Source organism: Echinops telfairi, unplaced genomic scaffold (assembly GCF_000313985.2).
Source record: "Echinops telfairi isolate 266 unplaced genomic scaffold, ASM31398v2 ScPeMD7_2010;HRSCAF=2546, whole genome shotgun sequence".
Lineage (NCBI taxonomy): Eukaryota > Metazoa > Chordata > Mammalia > Afrosoricida > Tenrecidae > Echinops > Echinops telfairi.
In genome coordinates this window covers 20099045-20121737 of record NW_022105908.1, presented here as the reverse complement: position 1 = coordinate 20121737, position 22693 = coordinate 20099045, and the positions used below count along the sequence as shown (strand labels likewise).

The window sequence follows — 22693 nt, the reverse complement described above, 5'->3', positions numbered from 1 at the left end:
GGGCAGCCTCGGGGAGGACCGCTTCCCCGTGGTGAACACCGCCTACGGGCGGGTGCGCGGCGTGCGGCGCGAGCTTCACAACGAGATCCTGGGCCCCGTGGTGCAGTTCCTGGGCGTGCCCTACGCCACACCGCCCCTGGGTGCCCGCCGCTTCCAGCCGCCCGAGGCGCCCGCCTCGTGGCCCGGCGTGCGCAACGCCACCACCCTGCCGCCCGCCTGCCCGCAGAACCTGCACGGGGCGCTGCCCGCCATCATGCTGCCCGTGTGGTTCACCGACAACTTGGAGGCGGCCGCCACTTACGTGCAGAACCAGAGCGAGGACTGCCTGTACCTCAACCTCTACGTGCCCACCGAAGATGGTAAGGGCGCGGGCACCAGTCCGGGCACCCCCCCGTGGACGCAGCCCACAAACGCACACGCAGACCCTCAGGTGCTGACGTAGACCCCTGGGCCTGTGGGGACAGTGCTGGGCCACTGTCTCCCTGAAGCCTCAGCGTGAACTCCAAGGATGGTAAGGGGGCCTGCAAGCAGTGCCCAGGACCCAGTCCATGGACAGCCACCTCGGAACTTCTTTGTACACACGGACAGAGCAGCAGACACCGGACAGGGCGTCCCCCACCTCCCAAAGACACGCCCACGGGGCCAGCACTTAATCTGGATGTGACCACCGAGCTACCTACCTAGACATCCACTCCCACCCTGCCAGCCTCCTTCCCTGAGACTCGGGCTGCTCTGGGGTGGAATTACCCTCTATATCTCCATCTGCACCTCAAGACCAGTACAAACTCCTTCTTGCCCCAGGCCAACCTGGGCAGACTTCCATCTCTGGCCTCACCCCTCAGAGACTCACATTTGATATGAGGGCCCTTGCTGTGGTACTCACACCCCGCCCTTCTCTGTGAGGCTCTGGTCCCTAAACCCACCTGAAGGATCAGTGCCCTTCATTCAGCCCAGCACCATTATCCCCAGTAAAACACCTGTTGAGTCAGGTGCTCTCATCGGGGAACGCTCCTGTTCACTCCAGGGGCCCCCAGCTTACTCTCCCACAGTTCTCTGTCTGCCCAGCTGCAGCACCACACGGCTAATCGGAACCCACTCACCTATGTACAGCAAAGCATCACTGGCAGATCTCCAGCAACCCCAAGAGACCATCTTCACAAGTAGACCCCTCTTTACTTTTCATTGTCACCCTTCCAGAGCACCCCAACACCCTCAAAGAGATGATCTGTTCTAGGCACGGGCTGGGTACCCAGGAACCCCTATATAAATACATATATATATATATACCTTACACACTCCACTCATATAGTGGAGGCCATGGGCATCTCAGCATCTCAGCACATCCATCAAGTACCAACAAACCCACACACTGACCACGTGCCCCCAACCCTACATATCACAATTCCCAACACCTTTACAGATAGCACACACCCCAACATTTCTCTCAAAGTACGCACCCTATCACCCCCAGGCTTTCTACTCCCCATAAAGAGTTACAGCCTCAGAAACTCGCCCGGGCAGTTCCCCCTTGACCTGTCGGGCCGCTTGAGTTTTCAGCCCCTGGATGGCAGCAAGTGTTGAGTTTATCACCCACACCTATCGGTGCTTCCTCATTCTTCTGGATGTAGGATATGTATTCTTCTAGCCCACGCACATACACCTTGACATAAGCTCCGATACTCCACTCACGGACAGTCCCCAGCATTCTCAACACCCTTTCCCACATTGGTCACCCCAAGCCCTACCTGGACATTATCTGCACCATACCTCAGGTGATGAAGATACAGTTCTCCATAGATCAAGTCCTCCAATCATACCAATCACATAACACCATGCACCTTAGCCCTCCCACTTCCATCCCAAGACCTCCCATGGGGACTACCCATTTTATAGTCCTCATACCAGCTGTGCACCCTGGCACCTAACGATCTCTCCCCATATAAACCATGCCTCTTAACAACCCTCGGACACAATGCACAGAAACCCCAATCCCATTCCAGATCCCAAGTACCCTACTCCCTCCCTCACTGCCATCGAGTCCATGCCGACTCATAGTGACCCTATAGGACAGGTAGAGCTGCCCCTGTGAGTTTCCAAGACTGTACTGCTTAGGGGGCTAGAAAGCCCTGTCTTTTCCCCATGGAGCTGCTAGTGGTTTCAAACTGCTGACCGCACAGATGGCAGCCCAGTGCATACCCAAGCATCCTAATGCCCCATGTACCATTTACCCCAACTCCCTTTATACAGTTTCCTCTCTACTCCAGCACCCTCTGTCTAAAGACCATTCCCTCGACATTGCCCCCTCCTGCCGTGAACCACCAAGCCACCTGCAAATCCAGTACCTCCACGTTGGCCACCTCAACAGTCCACAGTGTGGCCTCTCTACTCCCACACCTTCGCATAGGCTGTCTACTCCAACATCCTGCTCACGGGGATTATCTCTTGTCACACACCTCCCCCCATGTGAAATGCCCAATCAACACTTTACACTAATGGACTGTCCACCGCAACACCTCCAGGCAAATTATGCACCCTCATGCCGCCCATGCCCACACCTTCTGTATTTTTAACCATCGCTTATGACAGACCTGCTTGAGGCCTGTCACATTCAGGTGACCTCACTGAATCTGCACAACAGCTTTAGGAAGAAGAGGTTGGCCACACACACACACACACACACACACACACACACACGGCATCCTCACACGCATGCATGCCCTGCTAACTTCATCCCGCTCTCAGCAGCTTACAGAGGACAGGCCCTGTTGCCAGTGGGTTCCTGTGGGGGTGGGTTGCCAGATGGGAGAAAGCTTCCGGAGGCTGGCCTAGATCTTGGTGACCCATCCCTTTAGGCCTCTGGGTGCCAGCTGTCCCCCACCCCCACCCCCCACTCTGGAAAAAGCCTGGAGGAAATCTCTGGCCCAGTCTGAGGTCTTTCCTGTCTGTGGGCGCACTTTCTGCCTCCCAGCCCCTCCTGGCACCTTATGTGTCGGGTTGTTCTCAGGGCACTGTTTCCTATTTCCTGCTTGAGGACTGAACCCCAAATTTGGCAGTGGGTTTGACGTGAATGCTTGGATGGGGCAAGAGGGTGGTACCCCTAGTGGGAAATTTCCTGTTCGGTGGTGAGGGCAGTAGGCCTGGGTATGGGGTAAGTTTGGTGGGGGGGGGGGGGGGGGAGGCCGAGTGGAGGGCAAGACCTGATGACCCCTTTCCCTGCTTCACCCCACCTTGGGAAGATGGGGTGAGGAGCCAGGCCTGTGAATATGGATGGAAGAGACAGTTAGCTGGCAAAAGGCTGGGTAGGTGGGCAGGTAGCCCTAGCTGACCTACCTATAGCCCTCCAGTGGGGAGCTGAGGGCTTCCAGGGGTTATAGGAGTGGGGTGGGCAGCCCCATAACTCCTTTCTGCCCTCTGCCCTCCAGAGTGGTCCAGAGCAGTCTCCCCTCCTCACCTGCCCTTTCTGCAGCCTGGGGGGCAGGCAGGCTGTTTGCTGGCCCTGGAGGGGCCTGTGTGAGAAGTGGCAAGGGGTTGGACTTGGGCTCCCTTTGGGCTCCCCCTCCCTTCCCCTTACCTCTAACACTGTTTCATTTCCAGCAATTAGCAAACACACGGACAAGCCAAATCCCTTCCAGCCAAGTCCCTGTGTCTTAAGACAGGCCTCAGCCCACTCAGGCACCCCACCCCCCAAAACCAGCCTTTTCTTTGGGGCATGACTTTTTCTGGGGAGGGGAACAAAATTGGGTTATAGAAACGTTTTTCTCTTTTCTTGATTTCTTTTTCTTGCAAACAAATTTTGCTTTTTTGGCTTATTTTTTTCTGCCCCTACCCTCCCCTTTTCTGCTTTCTCTCCTCCCCTCCCCATCCACCACCTCCCCCCGACCCCCATCTTTCCCCACAAAATTGTCCTTTTTTCTCTGTTTTGTGTTCCCGGTCTTAGGTCCGCTCACAAAAAAACGTGACGAGGCGACGCTCAATCCGCCAGACACAGGTAGATTTAAAAATCCCGCGGCTGCATGTGGTTGCTGATAAGAGGACGCTCACGGCCCCGCCCCCTTACTAAATGTCCCCACAGCCCTCCAAGCCCCCTCAGTCGTTCTCCCAACTAAAATCAAAAAAGAAAAGAAAAAATTTTAACAATTGGAACAACGAATCCTGAAAACTTTAAACAAAATTTGAATGATGGACACATTAGAAAACCTGTAGGAAAAGCTAAACATGGTGAAATTCAGTTGAACGGAAAAAAGAAATTGGAATGTCAGGGAAGCAAACAAATGAATTGGATAACCTGTTGAAGGAAATTTGGACGATTTCAAAATTTGAGAAATGTCATATTTGACAAGCCATTTTAATTTGGAGCAAAACAATATTTGAATTAAAAAAATTGAGTTGGCAAACTGATATGATGGAAACATCAGAAACCTGCTCTTAATTTCCAAAAGCCTGGCAGATGCAGAAAGTGCAAAACATTTGAGGTGAATGGAAGAATTTGGAAATTTTTGAAAGCAGGGCCCACTATCTTGAAGTTTCACCACAAAATTTTGAGAAATGCAAAGAACTTTTTTCTTGTTTTCCAAAATGGATTTTTCTTTTTTTCTTTTTGGTTTTTTCTTTTCTTGTTGAATCTGCCCCCGAGAGCTTCTTGCTTTTTGGTTGTTTTTTTTTTCTTTCTTTCTTCTTCTTTCTTGATGCTGTTTTTTTGTTGTTGGTTTTGAGATCTTGTTGCCCCGGCCCCCCCTCCTGCTCTTTCCCCTTCTGACTCCCCTACCCCCACACTGGGAGCCCTGGTGGAGGTGCAGGGTGGGGAGAAGGGTAAGCCCCCTTGGAGAATGTATAGGACAGGGCCTTAAAAGAAAGGAGAGTTCAGCTTTGAAGCTGCTCGCAGGACACTCAAAGTGAAGGACACCCTGGCCAAAGTAGTCATGGAAGAGAGAGTGGCAAGGAGGTCACGTAAGACAGGGACCGCCACGGAGGAGGGGGCGCAGGGCGGGGGTGGTTGTCCGTGGGAGTGTCTTTATGACCTGCTAGTTGCCCGGGTGGGAAGGAAATTTCTAGCTGGATGAGGGATGCGGGCAGACATGCTGGGCACCGGCTATGGGCACCGCCCAGGTCTTGTTGGTGGAGGGCCCGAGTAGTCAGATACTTCGGTGCCACAGAAGAGGAGGGCCTATTGAGTCAGAGGTGAACCTCAGCCCTGGCACCGTGCTGAGTCCTGGGAAATCCTGCCGGAGAGGGGCTGGTATTCTAGCTTGGAGACCTTCACAGACCCTCACGCCTTTCCGAATCCGTTGCCCTTCAGACCTGCCTGGAGCCCCTGAACACCTACTGCATCTTGTAGCGGTGCTTTATGGAGTCTGTTGGGGAAGGACGAGAGTTAAGTGCAGGGCGGAACCCAGGGCTCAGGCCAGTCTGGGGTCCGGAGATTGGAGCCTGCACCCTGCTTCATTAAGCAGGCTCTTCTTTCCCACCCTGCCTCTTGCCACATTAATTAAGCTGGGGGTTGCCATGGTAACTAGGGAGGTGACCTAGAAAGGAATTAGGGCGGGGAGGAGACCAACCCCCCAGGGACCCTAGGGCCCAGCACCCCCTCATCACAGACCAGGGGACCACATGGAGCTGAGAGGCCCAAGGCCCGAGGAAAAGTCAGGAGCCTCCGTGTCTCCAGGTCTAGCTCCAGCCTTGGAGCGCGCCCTGCCTGGGAGCAGGAGGGCCACTTGATGTGGGCATTGACAGCAGGAGGTTCCTTGGTCCCAGGGGGTGCCTGGAAGAGGGCCACCCCACCCCCACCTGGGTTACCCTTCTTCGGAGTTGTGCGCGGCCTTGGAGAAGTGCGATGGCAGGCTGGCAGGGGTGGGGAGAGAACTCCCGCCAGAGCTAGATGGGGAGGGATGGAGGGGAATCCGGTCTTGCCCCCCAGGGACGGGAATGACATGTTCCCTGAGCTTCCCGGCCTGGGAGCTAGGCGATACTGCTTCTGGTGGGTCTGACTGTGTCCCTGTCCCTCACCTCCTGGCCCGCACCCCCACCCCACCCGACCCCCGCAGATATCCGGGACTCGGGGAAGAAGCCTGTGATGCTGTTTCTGCACGGTGGCTCCTACATGGAGGGCACGGGAAACATGTTCGACGGCTCCGTCCTGGCCGCCTATGGCAATGTCATCGTAGCCACGCTCAACTACAGGCTTGGGGTGCTCGGTGAGGGTGGGCAGCCAATTTGGGGGGGCGGGAGCCTGGAGCGGAGGCGGGCCTGGTGGGCGGGGGATCCTGAAACCCCTCAGAATGGCTTCTGGGCGGCCCTGAGCTGCCCAGAAAGGGGACAGGGCTGCTGTAACATTCCCCAAGGAGCCCCGTTCTTCCTCTCCTCGGACAGGTTTTCTCAGCACTGGGGATCAAGCGGCAAAAGGCAACTACGGGCTGTTGGACCAGATCCAGGCACTGCGCTGGCTCAGTGAAAACATTGCCCACTTCGGGGGGGACCCCGAGCGCATCACCATCTTTGGCTCGGGGGCAGGGGCCTCCTGTGTTAACCTTCTGATCCTATCTCACCATTCAGAAGGTACCAGCAACCTCCCCACCTCCCTTCCCTGAGCCACGCCCCTTCCCCTCAGGACTGAGCGCTCACATCCCTACCCCACCAGGACTGTTCCAGAAGGCCATCGCCCAGAGCGGAACGGCCATCTCCAGCTGGTCGGTCAACTACCAGCCGCTCAAGTATACGCGGCTGCTGGCGGCCAAGGTGGGCTGTGACCGGGAGGACAGCGCCGAAGCCGTGGAGTGCCTGCGCAGGAAGCCTTCCAGAGAGCTGGTGGACCAGGACGTGCAGCCTGCCCGGTATGGGGGTGGGTGAGGGCCGGGTCCAGGTCATCACTCTTTGCTGGCTCCCAGGAGGTTGAGGTGAGAGGGGATCGCAGACATTCCATTTGGCAAAGAGGAGAGGTGGGCTTCAGGCCCCTCTAGGGCTCCTGCCTCTTGGAAACCTCCCCTAAGCTGCAGTGCTGCAGCAAAGCACGTGTTCCTGGGTGCCACAAAGCCCACGGAGGGCACGTCTCACAGGCATTGCTCAAGTTGGGGAAAGGGTCTTCCAGGCCAGGGGAGGAGCCCGGCCGCGGGCTCAGCCAGCCAGAGAGAAGGCAGGTTGACAAGACTCTGACCCCTTCTCCCTAGCTATCACATTGCCTTTGGGCCCGTGGTGGATGGTGACGTGGTCCCGGACGACCCCGAGATCCTCATGCAGCAGGGAGAATTCCTCAACTACGACATGCTCATCGGCGTCAACCAGGGCGAGGGCCTCAAGTTCGTGGAGGACTCGGCGGAGAGCGAGGACGGCGTGTCGGCCAGCGCCTTCGACTTCACCGTCTCCAACTTTGTGGACAACCTGTATGGCTACCCCGAGGGCAAGGACGTGCTGCGGGAGACCATCAAGTTTATGTACACGGACTGGGCCGACCGGGACAACGGCGAGATGCGGCGGAAGACCTTGCTGGCACTCTTTACTGACCACCAGTGGGTGGCCCCAGCGGTGGCCACCGCCAAGCTGCATGCCGACTACCAGTCCCCTGTCTACTTCTACACCTTCTACCACCACTGCCAGGCTGAGGGCCGGCCCGAGTGGGCAGATGCGGCCCACGGGGACGAGCTGCCCTACGTCTTCGGCGTGCCCATGGTGGGGGCCACTGACCTCTTCCCCTGCAACTTCTCCAAGAATGATGTTATGCTCAGCGCCGTGGTCATGACCTACTGGACCAACTTTGCCAAGACTGGGTGAGGGCCCAGGGGGCTGGGTTGGGGTGCTCCCTGCAAGCATAAGCCACAGCCTCCCTCCTAGGAGGGAGACTCACTCTTGCCTTTCCCTTCTCGCTTGCTCATCTCCGACACCTGCTGGACACCTGCCTTTTGTCAGGCGCTGAGCTGAGTGTCTGCGAGTCTGCAGAATAGCACCCAGTGCTCCTTGGGCTGGGCTCCTTCTACAGCTTCATCTGGTGTCTGCCTCTCCTTCCCTCCCGCGCCTACCCATCTTTTTTTCCTCTCTGAGTGCCTCTGCTCCGCACCCACCCCCCACTCCCCGCCCCGTCTGACTGCTTGGCTCTCTGTGATCAGTTATGTGGATGGGGCCGTGGCCGTTGCTTTATTTCAGTCTCAATGTCTCCCTCCGTCTTGTGAAAGGCCCAGCCATCCTTCCCTCGGCCTTCTTTGAGTTGTTTGCCTTTGCTACCTCTGAGTGCCTGCTGGTGCCCCCAGTCCCCCCGGCTGCCCCTCTGTCTCTTGCTCGCCCATTTCTGCCTGTCCATGCCTCCGTGCACCCTCTGGCAGTTTCTCTGCATCCATCTGTCTGTCTGTCTGTCTCTGGCGGATCATTTTTCTCTCTGGCTGGCCGTATCTCCTCTCCATCTCTGCCTCAGCGTTTAACATCTTGATCTCTGCCTTTCTTCCTGTCTCCCTGGTTTTGGGCATCTGTCTGTCTGTCTCCCTCCTGCCCACCCCATCTCCCCGCCTGAGCCTGGTCATCATTGCACCTTTTCCTACCCTCCTGTGCCCACAGTGACCCCAACCAGCCAGTGCCGCAGGACACCAAGTTTATCCACACCAAGCCCAACCGCTTCGAGGAGGTGGTGTGGAGCAAGTTCAACAGCAAGGAGAAGCAGTACCTGCACATCGGCCTCAAGCCACGCGTGCGAGACAACTACCGCGCCAATAAGGTGGCCTTCTGGCTGGAGCTGGTGCCCCATTTGCACAACCTGCACACGGAGCTCTTCACCACCACCACGCGCCTGCCTCCCTACGCCACGCGCTGGCCGCCTCGCCCACCCCCCGGTGCCCCAGGCACACGCCGACCTCCGCCCCCTGCTACCCAGCCGCCTGAGCCGGATCTTGAGCCAGGCCCCAGGGCCTACGACCGTTTCCCTGGGGACTCCCGGGACTACTCCACGGAGCTCAGCGTCACCGTGGCAGTGGGTGCCTCCCTCCTCTTCCTCAACATCCTCGCCTTCGCTGCGCTGTACTACAAGCGGGACCGGCGGCAGGAGCTCCGGTGCAGGCGGCTCAGTCCACCTGGGGGCTCAGGCTCTGGCGGGCCCGGTGGGGGCCCCCTGCTCCCTGCTGCTGGCCGGGAGCTGCCCCCAGAGGAGGAGCTCGTGTCATTGCAGCTGAAGCGGGGTGGTGGCGTCGGAGCAGACCCTGCTGAGACCCTGCGCCCTGCCTGTCCACCCGACTATACCCTGGCCCTGCGCCGGGCACCGGACGATGTGCCTCTCTTGGCCCCGGGGGCCCTGACCCTGCTGCCCAGTGGGCTGGGGCCACCCCCGCCTCCACCGCCCCCATCCCTTCACCCTTTTGGGCCCTTCCCCCCACCTCCCCCAACTGCTACCAGCCACAACAACACGCTACCCCACCCTCACTCCACAACTCGGGTATAGGGGGCAGCTGGGGGAGGCCGTCCTCCCCAGCCCTCCCCGGCCCCAGTGGGAAGCGCCTCTCCGAGGGAGGGAGGAGGACTCGGCCACGGGGCTTTTCTCGTATGGAGTTCTCCCTCGTGGAGGAGCGTGGAGGAGGACTCGATCTCCTCTCGGGGATGGGTGACATCCCCGTGCTCTTCTCTGGACCTAGGCCTTTGGACAACTGGAGGGGGGGGTGTTTTTACCCCTCCCCCAGGACACCAGCCTTCGGGTGTGTGGTGACATGGGGGGTGCTTTCTCATGAGGGGGTGTATTTTCCCATGTGCAGGGTGAGGTTTTTTTTGCTGCCCTGGACACATGCTGGCCCCCTCAAAGAATTTCTGCAGGGGTTTGTGCCCCTGCGTCCTGTTCCCTCATGCCTTCTCCCACCTCGCCCTCCCTCCCCACCCTCTGGAGACCCTGGAAGTCGTGTGTGGGAGGCGCGCTGTGGGCCTGGCCACCAGACAGTGCAGGGTGGTACTGGGAAGCAGGATGATGAAGTCACAGGCCCTCCCCCTTGCCCCCCGCCCCTAGTGAAGCATGCCGATCCCCCTGGCACGAGTCGAACAGCATGTTCTCCCGGGTGGGCCGGAGCCTTCCACGGACAATGGCGACGGTTTCCTGTCGGGGGTGGGGGGAGAGGGAGCAGATCCATGCCTGGAGGTGCTGCCTGAGAACTTGCTCTCCCAGGGGCCCCAGGACGCCTTTCTCTCAGTGGACACACATTCTTGCTCGTGCTTTCCCACGCAGGCAGCCCCTTCTCGCCAGCACTTCCCTGCACCCCCCTGGGCCTCAGACCTAGCATTCCGTTTCTCCCCACAGAGCAGGCAGCAACAGACTGGAAATGACAGATGCTGGAGCGGGGAGGGGGAGATATCCAAATCCTGAGGGGGGACAGCACTGCCCCTTGCTGCCCCAGAGATGCAGAGTGGAGGGGGGCCACCCACAGGGGCCGTGCATGTTTGACCAAAGTCCTCACCCAGGGTCTGAGGACAGCCTTCTCCCTCAGTCCTCGGACCGTCGCTCACATGTGCCAAACCGGGGAGGTGGGTTTGAGTGGGCAGAAGAGGTTTCCCCGAATGTGCCAAGGATTCCCCAGTCCTGGACCAGGGCAGGGGACCCAGGGGTGGGGGTGGGGTGGAAGCAGGTAAAGAGCCTAGTGTGTGTCTCTCGTCACCATGACTCATCCCTCCTTTCTGCCCCAACCTACTCCATCCCTGTCTCCCTCTTTGAACCTGTCCCATCTCAGAGCAACCTCCTCCCCTGCCCTGCCCCAGCCTCCAGGACCCGGGAAAAGAGCAGTGGAAGGGAGAGCTGGGTTGGGGAGAGGATGAGATCAGCTGGGGCTGAGAAACAGGTGGAAGGCGTACTGGGTGGGGTGGGAGTTGGGGAGTGAGACCTGGGCTGACAACCAGCGGGAAGAATTTGGAAGGAAATGTGGGCGGTGACGGCCCTGGGGGGCCCTGAGGAGGAAGAGTTTGAGCCTCGAGGGAGAGGAAAAACAAGCGAGGAGAGACCCTGGTCTGCTGGCCTTTGTGAGACACCGGTGCCAAACCTGGGTAGGGGGTGGGTGCTGTCCTCCATTGACACCCAAAGCCAGAACCCCTAGTCTTGATTCCCCAGAACTTTGCCTCCCGATTGTCTGTCTTCCCTCCCACCTTCACCCATGGAACTCTAGTTCTTTTCTGGTCCCTTCCCCTGCCTGTTCAGCTCCTCTGCAAACAGTCATGCTCTCCAAATGGTAGGGCCCCTGGGCCCCGAACCCTGTAGACAGATGCCCCTCCCCCGAATTGGGGCATGGGAGGGGGGCTGGGGGACCCCATGATTCAGCCACGGACTCTGATGCCCAGCCCCTCCCCCCAGAATAATTCCCCTGACAACCCTGTCCCCCCTGCGGCTCTGTCCACATTTTTAAACCTGGCAAAAGATGAAGAGAATATTGTAAATATAAAAGTTTAACTGTTGGTCGAGACTGCTGTGATGTGAGGGGTGAGGGGACTGAAGAGGGCCCACCCCCTGTCCGACTACCCGCCCCTCCTTTCCAGGGAATGGCTCTCCCATGGCCTCAGAGAAGGGAGAGTAGGGGCTGAGGGTGATTGCCCAGGTAATGAATGGGTTGTTTGGGGAGTTAGGACAGGACCCTGGCTTGGAGGGGGAGGGGCCGGGCAGAGGTCAAAGGGAATCTGTGGGCTGGCCTCCTTGTCAGCTGACTCGCTTTTCGGTGCGGAGTTGACCCTCTGCTGCTACACGTGTGCCGGCTGGAGGGTCACACCTGGGGCCAGGACGCCAAGTGGAGCCCTTGGCCCATTGTGAGGAGCATCCTCAGCGTCATTGTGACCCGCTTGCTCCCAGGAGCCCCAGGGACAGGTAAGCTGAGCTGATGCACGGAGCAGACATAGTGGGCTGGGGGCCTAGGGGCCCAGGTGGCCCTGAGGACCCCCATGGCCATAGCTAAGCAGCCACAGCCTGAGTGGGCATCGTATCACAACTCCCCCACCAACAGCTGCCAGGATCTGGGCAACTCCATCCTGCTACTCCTGGGCCTCATCATCTGCATCAACATTGGCATCAACATGGTGACCCTGGTCAGGGGGGTGCCAGGCGGGAGGGAGGGAGATGGGGGGGGGGGGATGGACCTTGGGGTCACTGTGTACTCCCCTGCCTAGCTCTGGCACAGACTCCGTTGCTTCTTACGCCAAGGGTTCCATTATATTTGTGTGAAAGGTAAGCAGGGTCGGGTTTGGGCTGTAGGAAACCGGCCCCAGCTTTCGCTGACTGCCCCTCCTTTCAGGCTCCCCTGCGGTGCAGAGTCCCGCCCCTCTAGCAGTCAGCCGGCCCACAAGGCCCCTCACCTCTCCCCCACCTACAGAAGCTCTTAAGTCATCCACACGTGGAAAGCAGACCACCCATCAGCCCTCAAGGAAGAAAAGCCCCCCTCCAGTCCATCTCCGCTGCACCATGGACCCTGTGAAAATGTCTGTGGCCCCCCCACCCACGTGCCGCCACCGCCGTCGAGACACTCCGATGCACCGTGCCCACCACCTGGCCAACTGGTGCCCCGACACCGACGATGACGATCAGCACCCGGCAATCTGCTCCCACAACTGGGATTGCTCGGACCACTGGGAAGGCTTCCAAGCCACCCAGGGAGCCTGGGACCCCTGGGCCCAGGACGCGATGGGGCCACCTGCCCAGACCATCCGCTTCCAGCAGACCGTATCAGAAAGGCCCCTCAAAACAGAGGTCCGGTCAGAGATGGACCTAGAGGCCTATGTGTACTCCGTGAACCCCCCACCGCCCAGCCACGAGGCCCTAAACCATAACAACAGTGGGGTGGCGGAGGAGGACGCGCCCTGCCCGCCGGCCCCACCGCCTGTTCTGGGCCCAGCGATCGTCCCGGATATTCCCCGTCGACGATCCTCTTTCCGAGTGTCCTATGATGCCCGGGACGTGAGGCGGCGGCTGCGGGAGCTGACACGGGAAGTGGAGGCCCTGTCCCACTGTTACCCCATGCCCTCCAGGTCCAACACCGCCGAAGGCACGAGCCAGGCCTGGGTCTACCGTCCCCTGGCGGGGAGGTAACGGGGGAAATAAAAAAGAGAGGTGGTGGTTCGTGTTGCTGTGTGTGGGTTGCAGGCATGGCACCTAGACACTCTGGTTGCTAAGGGAATGATCTCCCTGGCAACAGGGCACGGTGAGCCTTGAGGCCCTAATCCACCTCTTGCCCTCAACAGACCCTGCCCTCAGCCTTTTCCTAGACCCTGCCTGGTTCCACGGCTCCCACCTGCCTCTCCACTGCTTGCTTTAGTGTCCAGAAAAGCCCCCCGGATGCCAGCCCAGATCCTCAGCCAGTCTTGCGCTTCAGGGGAGGACCGCCCCCCCCATCCCCATGTCCACAGTCCCTCAGTGGTCTCTGGCAGAGTCCAGCTTTGAGCTGTAGTCACCGGTGAGGTGGGGACAGTCACTCCCTCATAGGACCTGCTTCTCCCAAGGGGACATGAGAGTACCTTAGACCGCGCTGCGTTTCCCAGGCAGCACCTGAAGCCGATCCAGAGACATTTCCTCAAGCGTTGCCTCACTAAAATATCAGGGTCCCCGGGCCCCCATCCCTTCGTTAACACTCCCATGTCACAAATAGAAAAGATGGAGACGCAGAGGTCTAGTGACTGGCTCTTGGTCGCGCAGACATCAAGGATCAAGCTGGTGGCCCCAGATGTTCCATCTCCCTGTTCCTGCAGGCGGCTTCTTATTGCCAGCCTGGCCCACCAGAATCTCTCACTGTCCTCCGTTCTCCAGGTAGACTTTCGTCCAGAGAACCAAAGGCCTAGAGGGGTCACGGGCACGCACACGCACATGCACACAGAACCAGGTGAGTGCATCCAGGCTAACGGAGTTGGACTCACCGTACACACCTGATGGGTTTCTGGAACTGGCCGACCTTCATGAAGTAATTACCCTGCTGCTATGTTGGTTTACGCTCAGCCAACACTTTCGATGGATGTAAGTGGATTCCATTTGGTGGGAATGAATTGAGTGCCCCTCTAGGTTGGGGAGGACGAGTGATGGGCAAGGCTGTCCTTTCCCCACATTCTGTTTCTGGTGAGTGGGTCCCTGTGTCTTCCCACTGAGGGCCGCCGAGTGCCTCTTCCACCGCTCCCAGCCAGTGGGGCGCCTGGTGTAAAGAGAAGCATCGGCCTGTCCTATCAGCAGTTACATCTGTTTTGTGCTTTGTGGGCTCCAGGTGATTATCTTAAGGGGTCGTTGACAGTTTTGAGAAAGGATGAGTCAGCAGACCATCAGTTGGTTAACAAACAAACGCTGACTGATGTCAGTGGAGGCCTCCTCGTGGCAACCCTACAGGACAACCCTACAGACTGTCACTCTTGATGGGAGTGGAAAGGCCTTGTCCTTCTCCCGCTGAGCGGCTAACAGTTTCAACAACTGCTGACCTTGAGGATCACACACACACACACACACACACACACACACACACGGCTCCTCGCGGTTTGTCAGGAAGGACCGGCATCATGGCTGTGGGTGGCAGGGGCAGCAACCTCCATTTAAAGTTTCAAGAAGTGGGCTCGGTGATCCCCCATCGTAGAACTTCAATCCCTGGATGTCAGAGGAATGATGCAGCAGCGTGACCTCGGGCTGGACCCCGACAATCATCCATCCATCCCGTCACCCGAGCTGAGAGCTCTAGGGGGGACACAGGGCAAGGGGCCACGGCACAAGGGAGAAGAACAATGAAGGGCAAGAACTCTCCCGTGCATGGGTCTGCCTCTGGGAAGGCTATCTTGTGACTGTAGCTAACAGGGGTCAGGTGCAAGGTCGCGCAAGCTCCCGTGGAGGCAGACAGACAGACAGACCAAGTCAGGATAGTCTCGGGGCTGGACTTCGTAAGTGGGCAACAAGGGTAGGGATGGTCATGTAAGGGGCTGACAGAGGAGACAAAAGTGCTGCCACCTCTACATTGTGACGCCCTGCAATTTGCCTCATTATGACCTGGCTCCTCCCCAACTCAGGAGGGGGTCCCCAAATCTTGACATGAGTGCAGTGTGGGCCGGGGCTGGTGGGGGGGTGCACGGCCCAGGTGGCCCTAGGACCCCCCCCCACCATGGGAGACCAGCCCTATGATGCCCTGGGGTGCTGTAATCAAGACCAAGAAAGCCCCCAGGACACTGAGGACTTCCTCCTCCTGCTTCTGGGCCTGATCATTCTTGTCAACATTGGGGTCAACATGGCAACTGTGGTCAGTGATGGCCGCAAGCAGATGCTAAGGGTGGACAAGGCTGAGGGAGTGTGCTTGTGTCGGACCGGGTCTGTTGGGGGGAGCAGGGGAGGGAGTTGCAGCTGGCACCTCCACTTGTGGGAGTGGTCTTGGCTGGGAGGGGGTCAGGGGCTGGGGCTGGGGAATCTGGCCTTCACTGTCCCCCTCCCCACCACCAGATGTGGCATAGGTTCCGGAATGTCTTAGACAAGATCTTTTGGATTAATCAGAGAAGTAAGTATGGCAGCGAGAGGGGTGGGGACCCTCCAACTGCAATTCCTAGAAACCCAGGGCTGGGTACTCCCAAGCCTGACCTCTTCTGACAGCTCCTGACCTCTCGGGGACTCTTGCCTTCCCCAGATGCCTTCCGGTCTGATCCAAACTTTCCCGAAGATCCGTGTCAGAGCCCAGCCAGGGATGTCCACATTCACTGCACCCTGGACCCTGTTGAGGTGAAAATGACCCAGTCCACCCACTGCTCTTCCTCTTCCTATCACCTTGGCAACCACCTCCACAACTTCCCTCTCTGCCGAAGACGCCCCCGGCGCAGGCGCCGCAGACGCCGGGACCACCACTACCACGGCCGCCACCCCTGCGGCCACCAGCAAAGGCCTGGGAACTACAGACCGTTCCCCCATGGTCACCCAGTGTTCAGTGGCCTGCATCACAGGCACCAGCCGTCACCCCTGCAGCCCAGGCCTTGCTTGGGCAGGGAGGATCAGGACTCCTACCCGGAGGAAAACACCCAGGATGACCGGCCACACCCCACGCACCCACCAGGGGGCTGGAGAGGACTCTATCCCAGGTTGGGCCTGCCTTCCAGGCCAGGCCTGTGGAGCCAACAGAACCGCATCCTGGCTAGTCTGCCTCCACCCTCAGTCTACATGTCCCCTGAGCTGCGTCGCATACCCAAGCGAGTGGAGGCCAAGTCTGAGCTGAGGCTGCAGACCTTTGGCCCCCGTTGCTCACAATCCCACGTTTGGGGCAACGTGGAGGCTGAACACTGGGCCTCCACTCCTCAACCGACGTGCCGCCTGCCCCCCACCCCCGCCTGGGTCCCTGGGGGACATAGCCCTCAACCCTCTCGGGGTCACCTAATCTATGACTCCTGGGAGCAGCGGCGGAGAGGTCTAGATTGCCCTGAGCCGCCCCCCCTGGTACCCCGGAGCTCAACCCGACCCGAAGCCCAGGGCTACCGGGATCACTATTCCCCACAGTCCCACCGGCGGGCTCACCCTAGCCACGCTTATAGCCAGCCCAACCGCAGCCCCCACCCATCCTCAGGACACTTGCCATATAGCTCTCGGGAGCCCCATGAGGCTCGGCGCCGGGTGGCCGAGTGGACTGAAACACTGCCCGGTCGGCATCTTCTGACCACCTCTACCTCCCTCACCATGTTGGGTGAGGTCTCCTGCCACCGGGGCCCAGCCCCTGGCTCGACCCTGCTCCATCACACCTCCCAGCCCTTGTCTGTGGCCCAGGCGGAGCCTGCCCCAACCCCAACCCCCTTCATCCCACTCAGCCGGAGCCCGGGGGGCAATACCAACTACCAGGTGTACGACAGCCTGGAGCTGAAGAGACAAGTGCAAGAGGGCCGAGTCCGGGCCAGCTCCTTGCCACCACCTTCCACCTCAGCCTCCAGGCCCTCTCTGCACCATAGCCGGGCTGGGAGACTTAGCTGACCAGCAGGCGAGGCAAGGGCAGGTCGCGGGGTCGGGCGTGGAGAAAGAAATAAAGAGACACTGAGTCCAGGAGACACTGGAGTGGTCTGCACTTTGCAAGCACTGCCCCTTCTGCCACTCTGGACCCCTGCCCTTGACTTTCAGATGCCAGTGTTTCTGGCCCCTGCAGCTGCACGCTCCCAATCATTGGTCTCTGGGCACTCACCCCCATCTGGCTCAACTCTCTCTGTCCCCAAAGGGGCTCAGAAGCCATCCAAGAAGAGGCGGCTAGATTCCAGCTTGGGGAGTTCTAGTCTGGGCAAATGCATGCCCCCACCCCCTCTCACCCTGGGGAAAGCCAGGGGCTCCACCCCAGGGCTCTAAAACCAAGGTCTGTCAGTTTCTGGAGTGAAAAAGGGACAGAAAGGGGCTCAGAATGAGTAACTGTGTGAAAGAGGGAGCCCGAGGCGGGCAGGACTGAGGGAGGAAGCAGAGAAAGGTGAGCGGGCAGCAGCTTTGGCTAACCCCCAGGCTTAGGTTCCCTAAGCCCAGTTCCCAGGGAACTCCAGCCTGGACCTTTCACCACCTCCTCTCTCATTGTGATCCCACCGCCTGCCTCATTGTGACCCAGCCTTTCACCCCCCTCCCCCACCAGAAGAATCTGGTACCTAGCATGTGGTGGTGGTGGGGGGGTGTTGGGCGCCAGGGGACCCAGGCAGTCCTGGGACCCCCCCTCCCCCGGCCATGGGTGAGCGAGCCCACCATGAAGTCCAAGTGTGTTCGGGCACCAACCCCAGGAAGTGCCAGGACCTAGGAGACTCCATTCTTCTACTTCTGGGCAGCTTCATCTTGCTCAACGTGGGGATCAACGTGGTCACTCTGGTTAGGGCGGGGTCTGGGCAGCAGGGTGGGGGGGACCCCGGTGTCTCCAAGGGGCTGAGGTGGGATGGCTGCTGGGGTGTGTCCAGACAAGGGCTGGACTTCTGGACTCTCCCCTCCCCTGCTTCCCTCAGCTCTGGAGGCATCTGAAGAACTCCTTACGGATTCTTTTCCATCATTTTTTCCCCAAAGGTAAGTGTGCCTAGGCCGGGGTGGGGGTGGGGTGGGGGTGGCCCACTCTCCTTCCCCCTGACCCTAGCTCTTTCCCCATTTTCAGCCTCTCAGGGACCCAGGCTTTGTCCCAACCCACTTCTCCCTGCAGACAAGAAGCCCAGCTCTGTAGGCAGCCATCCTGTGTGTATATGCTGCTCCGTGGACCCCAAAAACCTATGCTCAAGAGTCTCTTCCCGCTTCCATCATCGCCCCAGCTTCCTACTTGGAAACTCTAGTCACCCCGACTCCTGGATACCAGACGTGAATGAAGAGAAGCCTCCTAAATGCTGCTGGATGTCAACTCAGTGTAGACACACAGGGGCTCCCTCAGAGGCTCTGTGGGGCCTGTGGAAAGAGGAGATGCTGGGAGCTGGGGAGACTCCTCTGGGAACACCTGTAAGACCCCAAGTCTCCTTTTTCTCCAGGCCGGAGCATTCTTCCCAGTTCCATGCCCCTATGGCCAAGTTCAAGGCTCACAACCTGAAGATGGGCAAGTTGGACATGGCTCCACTGCCTTTGCCCCAAGAGAGCAAACGGAAACCTCCAGCTCCGACCTCCTCCCCAGGCCTGGCCCAGTCTTCAAGCCAGTCCTTGGCCCAGAATCCTGTGCAGACCGCGGCTGACTCCACAGTCCGCACCTCCACTCAGGCCCAGTCTCTCAACCCTGAACACATTTCAACCCAAACCCAGCACGATGGCCGGCCCTCCAAACCTGAGCACCCATTAACCTCTGCCCCAGACCACACCCCAGATCCTGAGCGCAGCTCCACCCATTCCTACAACCCTGAGCACACTCCAACCCATACCCACGCTCAGACCCATAGCCCCAAGCACACCCCAGCCCAGACCCAAACCCATAGCCCCCTCCAGGCAAAGACCCATTCCCCGGCCCATGCTTCTGAGCGCATGTCAACTCAAGTCCGTGCCTTTGAGCACACCTCAACCAATGGCCCGACCTCTACCCTGGCCCATGCTGCTCTAACCCACACCTCTCCGCAGGACCCTGGCCCAACCTCTGTCCCAGGTCCTTCTCAAACTTTTGCCTTAGTCCCTAACCTAGCCCCTGTCCAAACACCTGCCACCTCCGAGGTTACTGCTGCTCTGCCTGCCAGTAACCCAGCTCCTGTCCCTGTCCTCACCTCTGTTCCAACTGGCCCCTCCACTGGACATGTGGTCTATGATGCCTGCAGGGGAAAAGAGCAGTCTCATGCGTCCAGTCCCAAGAACTGTGAGTATCCCAGCAAGGACTTAGGCACCTCCTCCAGGGCCCAAGAAGGGCAGGACCTGGTGAGTTCTTGTGCACCTGAGCAAACATCAAAGCAACACAGTGAGGGTGGTCTCAACCCCCCTGCAGGGTCCCTACTGGGGTACCTGGAGTTGGAGAAAATGGATTGGGAGATCTCAAATGATGGTCAAGACCAGTTCGTCCAGCCCATGGCCCTCCCTTACTGCAACAGCCATCCCTGCAGTTCTGGGAAGAAAATCACAGACGCCCAGGCTCCGTTCTACCCCAAGTTCCTGGTCTACTCACAGGGTCCCACAACGCCTCACCTTGGCTTACATTCTCCCACCACTGCCCAGACCCCACTGAACAGCCTCCCTTCACCATGCACTCTCTCCCTACCTCTTGTCCCTCCCAGATCCTTTGTCCTTCCTGAACTCGCCAGTTGTCAGAAACCTTTAGCCTCAATACAGACTCCCCCCACTCTCCCAAATGCCAAGTCTCCTCAATCCATTCCCCAGGTCCAAGTTCTCATTTCTCCACAGGCCACCATTTCCCAACCCTCAACCCAACCCCAATCTTCTGAACTTCATAAGAGCCAAGGCCTTAACCAAGACTTTGGCCTCCAAAGAAGCTCGTGTCTTTCAAAAGACTCTAGAATTCATAGGAAACCAGGCCTTAACCAAGATCCAGGCCTCCATAAGCATCCAGGTCTCTACAAGGGCCCAGTTCCTCCCCAAGGCTCTGGCTATCACACAAGTCCAGGCATTACTCGAGATTCTGGCTGTCTAAAGAGGGCTACACAAGACACTAGCACCATTAGGAGCCCATGTGTCACCCAAATTTCTGGCTTTCAGAGAGCCCCAGGCTTTATGCGAAATTCTGGGGTCTATAGAAGTCTAAACCGAGAGCCTTTGGTCAACAAACATCAAGGCTTCTCCAAAGAAACTGGCCCCTATAAAAACACAGGCCCTCCTCAAGATGCCGGAGGAGTTCACGGGAATTCAAACCTAACCCAAGAATATGGTGTCCACAAAAGTGTGGACTTTGCTCAAGCCTCTGGGCTTCCTAAAGACTCAAACCTTACTCAAGACTCAGGAGACTCGAAGAATCCAGGCCTCACCCAAGATGGTGCGGTCCACAGGAATCCAGAGCCTCCTCAAGACTCCAGCCTCCCCAAGAGCCCAGCCTACACGCAAGCTACTCAGGTCAACAAGAAAACCGTCTTTGCACAAGATGTGGGCATGAACAGGAACCCAGGCCAAACCCCAGACCCTAACATCCACAAGTACTTAGAAATTCCTGAAGATCCTGGACATCGTGAGGGCCCAGCCCTTACCCAAGACGATGGCCTCCCCAAGACTCCTCCTCTCTCTCAGAAATCTGCCCTCCAGAATGATCCAGGCCTGTGCAAGAGCCCGCGCTTTGCTCTAGGTATTGACTCGGTCCCAGTCATAGGCCGCGTTCAGACCTCCAAGTCGGCCTCATCCCTGACGAAATCATTTGATTCCAAGGAGGTCTCTTGGATTGACACCGAACCGCAGAAATCTTGGTTTTCAGTCCCTCTCAATCAGAACGCTAGCTCTTCCAAGTCCCAGACCATTTGCAACGATCTACAAACCTTCTCAGAGATCCCTGTACTAATTGAGCTACAGTCTTCTCGGCGGGCAAGTGGCCAAGACTGGGTACACCGTCCAATGGATACAGTGGCTTCCGCCTGCCAGAACTATCGACAGATGTCTGTGCCTCCCAAAGTCAACTGGAAGGTCCACTGCCATGAACCAGGACCCCGATCAGGGCATGTGATCTTTGATGGCCGTCAGACACCAGTAGCAGTGGGGAAGGGTAAGCGTGAAGCTCTATCTCCCAAGCGCCCTCAACAAGAAGCATCCGGCAACTCGCAGGAGGCCACCAAAGAGTGGGGATATCAATTTGTAATGAAGGGCTTGGACAAAGGCGGGAAAAAGGTACACCGCTAATAAAGATGCGAGAGATGCATTCGGTGGTGGTTTGAGGCCTTTCGCCCCAGTCTCAGCCCCAGCCCCAGCCCTGACATGGGTGACGATTGGAACTATCCCCACCCTGGCTGCTCTTCTAGACCTTTCTAGTGTAAACTCCTCATCCTCAAGACCCTAGGGCTTCGGGGAGGAGACGAGCCAGTCAGGGTGCGATGTAGCAATGATGAAAAATACAACTTTCCTCTAGTTCCTAAATGCTTCCTCCCCGCCCCCACTATCATGATACGAATTCTTCCTGGCAAGTCTGGCGAGACCAGAGGATGTACACTGGTACAGATAGGAACTGGATATACAGGGAATCCATGGCAGATGATCCCTTCAGGACCAGTGGTGTGAGTGGCGATACTGGGAGGGTAGAGGGAGAGAGGGTTGGAAAGAGGGAACCGATGACAAGGATCTACATGTGACCTCCTCCCTGGGGGACGGACAACAGAAAAGTGGGTGAGGGGAGACGTCAGACAGTGCAAGATATGACAAAATACCCATTTATAAACTATCAAGGGCTGATGAGGGAGGAGGTAGCGAGGAGGGAGGGGAAAAATGAGGACCTAATGTCGGGGGTTTAAGTGGAGAGAAAATGTTTTGAGAAACGATGTACAAATGCGCTTTACACAATTGATGTGTGTATGGATTGGGATAACAGTTGTATGAGCCCCTAATAAAATGTTTTAAAAAATTAAAATAAACAAACAAACAAAAAGATATGACAAAATAATTCATAAATTATCAAGTGTTCATGAGGGAGGGGGAAGCAGGGAAGGAGGGGAAAATGAGGAGCTGATGCCAGGGGCTTAAGTGGAGAGGAAATGTTTTGAGAATGGTGAGGGCAGTGAATGTACAAATGTGCTTGACACAATTGATGCATGTATGGATTGTGATGAGTTGTATGAGCCCCCAATAAAATGATTAAAAAAGAAGACCCTTGGGCTACATCGTCTGATATGATACAGTAGCTACTAGCCAGATGCGGTTGATATGAGTTGAAATTAAAGATTAGGGGAAATGAATATCCGTTCCTTAGCCACATAATCCACACCCCAATGTCCTCAGTGCTCACATGGGGCTAGTGTCCACTCTCTTGGACCGTTCAGATTTAGAACATTTTCGCCATCACAGAAAATCCTATTGGACAGCAGTGCGATCCAGTTCTAGGGTGGAGAGCCTTCCCTCCCTTTCCCTTCCGTTCCACCTCCAGCATCTTCAAAACTCCCCCATTGTTGAGAGAACATACTTCCTTTTAGGGTAGCTCAGAGCTGCTCACCCAGGGAGAAGGTAAGATGTAGGAATGTCTGATGCCTGGTTACTCCAGACCAAGAGAAAGGACTCAGTTGTCAGTGTCCCTCACCTGGCCTCTTGGATCACAATCCAAAACATGCACACTTGATTCTGACTCCTGGCGCCCTCCAGTGGGTGAGTGAAACTGTTTCCCATAAGCTTCTCATGGCTGTGACCTTTTGGAAGCAGATGGCTAGGTACCATCGAGTCATCTCATGACAGTGCATG

General features: G+C 57.7%; 4 protein-coding genes across 5 annotated transcripts; all 4 read left to right on the top strand.

Annotated features, from left to right (window-relative positions):
• Positions 1–6: 6 nt before the first annotated feature.
• On the top strand, positions 7–11391 carry NLGN2 (neuroligin 2). Of its 2 annotated transcripts, XM_004712892.2 has the most exons (7): positions 7–359; positions 3938–3988; positions 6042–6191; positions 6367–6552; positions 6635–6827; positions 7161–7757; positions 8536–11391. In XM_004712892.2, exons 1-7 carry the CDS (start codon positions 254–256, stop codon positions 9407–9409), a joined length of 2157 nt encoding a protein of 718 aa, XP_004712949.1. In that variant the 5' UTR covers positions 7–253; the 3' UTR covers positions 9410–11391. The 2 variants fall into 2 exon arrangements, with proteins under 2 accessions (XP_004712949.1, XP_012862783.1); XM_013007329.2 differs by lacking the exon at positions 3938–3988.
• Positions 11392–11556: 165 nt separating this feature from the next.
• SPEM1 (spermatid maturation 1) lies at positions 11557–13009 on the top strand. The gene is made up of 3 exons (XM_004712893.2): positions 11557–12012; positions 12094–12151; positions 12297–13009. The coding sequence occupies exons 1-3, from the start codon at positions 11869–11871 to the stop codon at positions 13007–13009; spliced, it is 915 nt and encodes a 304-aa protein (XP_004712950.1). The 5' UTR covers positions 11557–11868.
• A 2032-nt stretch (positions 13010–15041) lies between these two features.
• On the top strand, positions 15042–16885 carry SPEM2 (SPEM family member 2). Its single transcript, XM_045293313.1, has 3 exons — positions 15042–15179; positions 15377–15431; positions 15558–16885. Exons 1-3 carry the CDS (start codon positions 15045–15047, stop codon positions 16877–16879), a joined length of 1512 nt encoding a protein of 503 aa, XP_045149248.1. The 5' UTR covers positions 15042–15044; the 3' UTR covers positions 16880–16885.
• Positions 16886–17602: 717 nt separating this feature from the next.
• On the top strand, positions 17603–21151 carry SPEM3 (SPEM family member 3). Its single transcript, XM_030886523.1, has 3 exons — positions 17603–17740; positions 17872–17929; positions 18060–21151. The coding sequence occupies exons 1-3, from the start codon at positions 17603–17605 to the stop codon at positions 21149–21151; spliced, it is 3288 nt and encodes a 1095-aa protein (XP_030742383.1).
• Positions 21152–22693: the final 1542 nt, after the last annotated feature.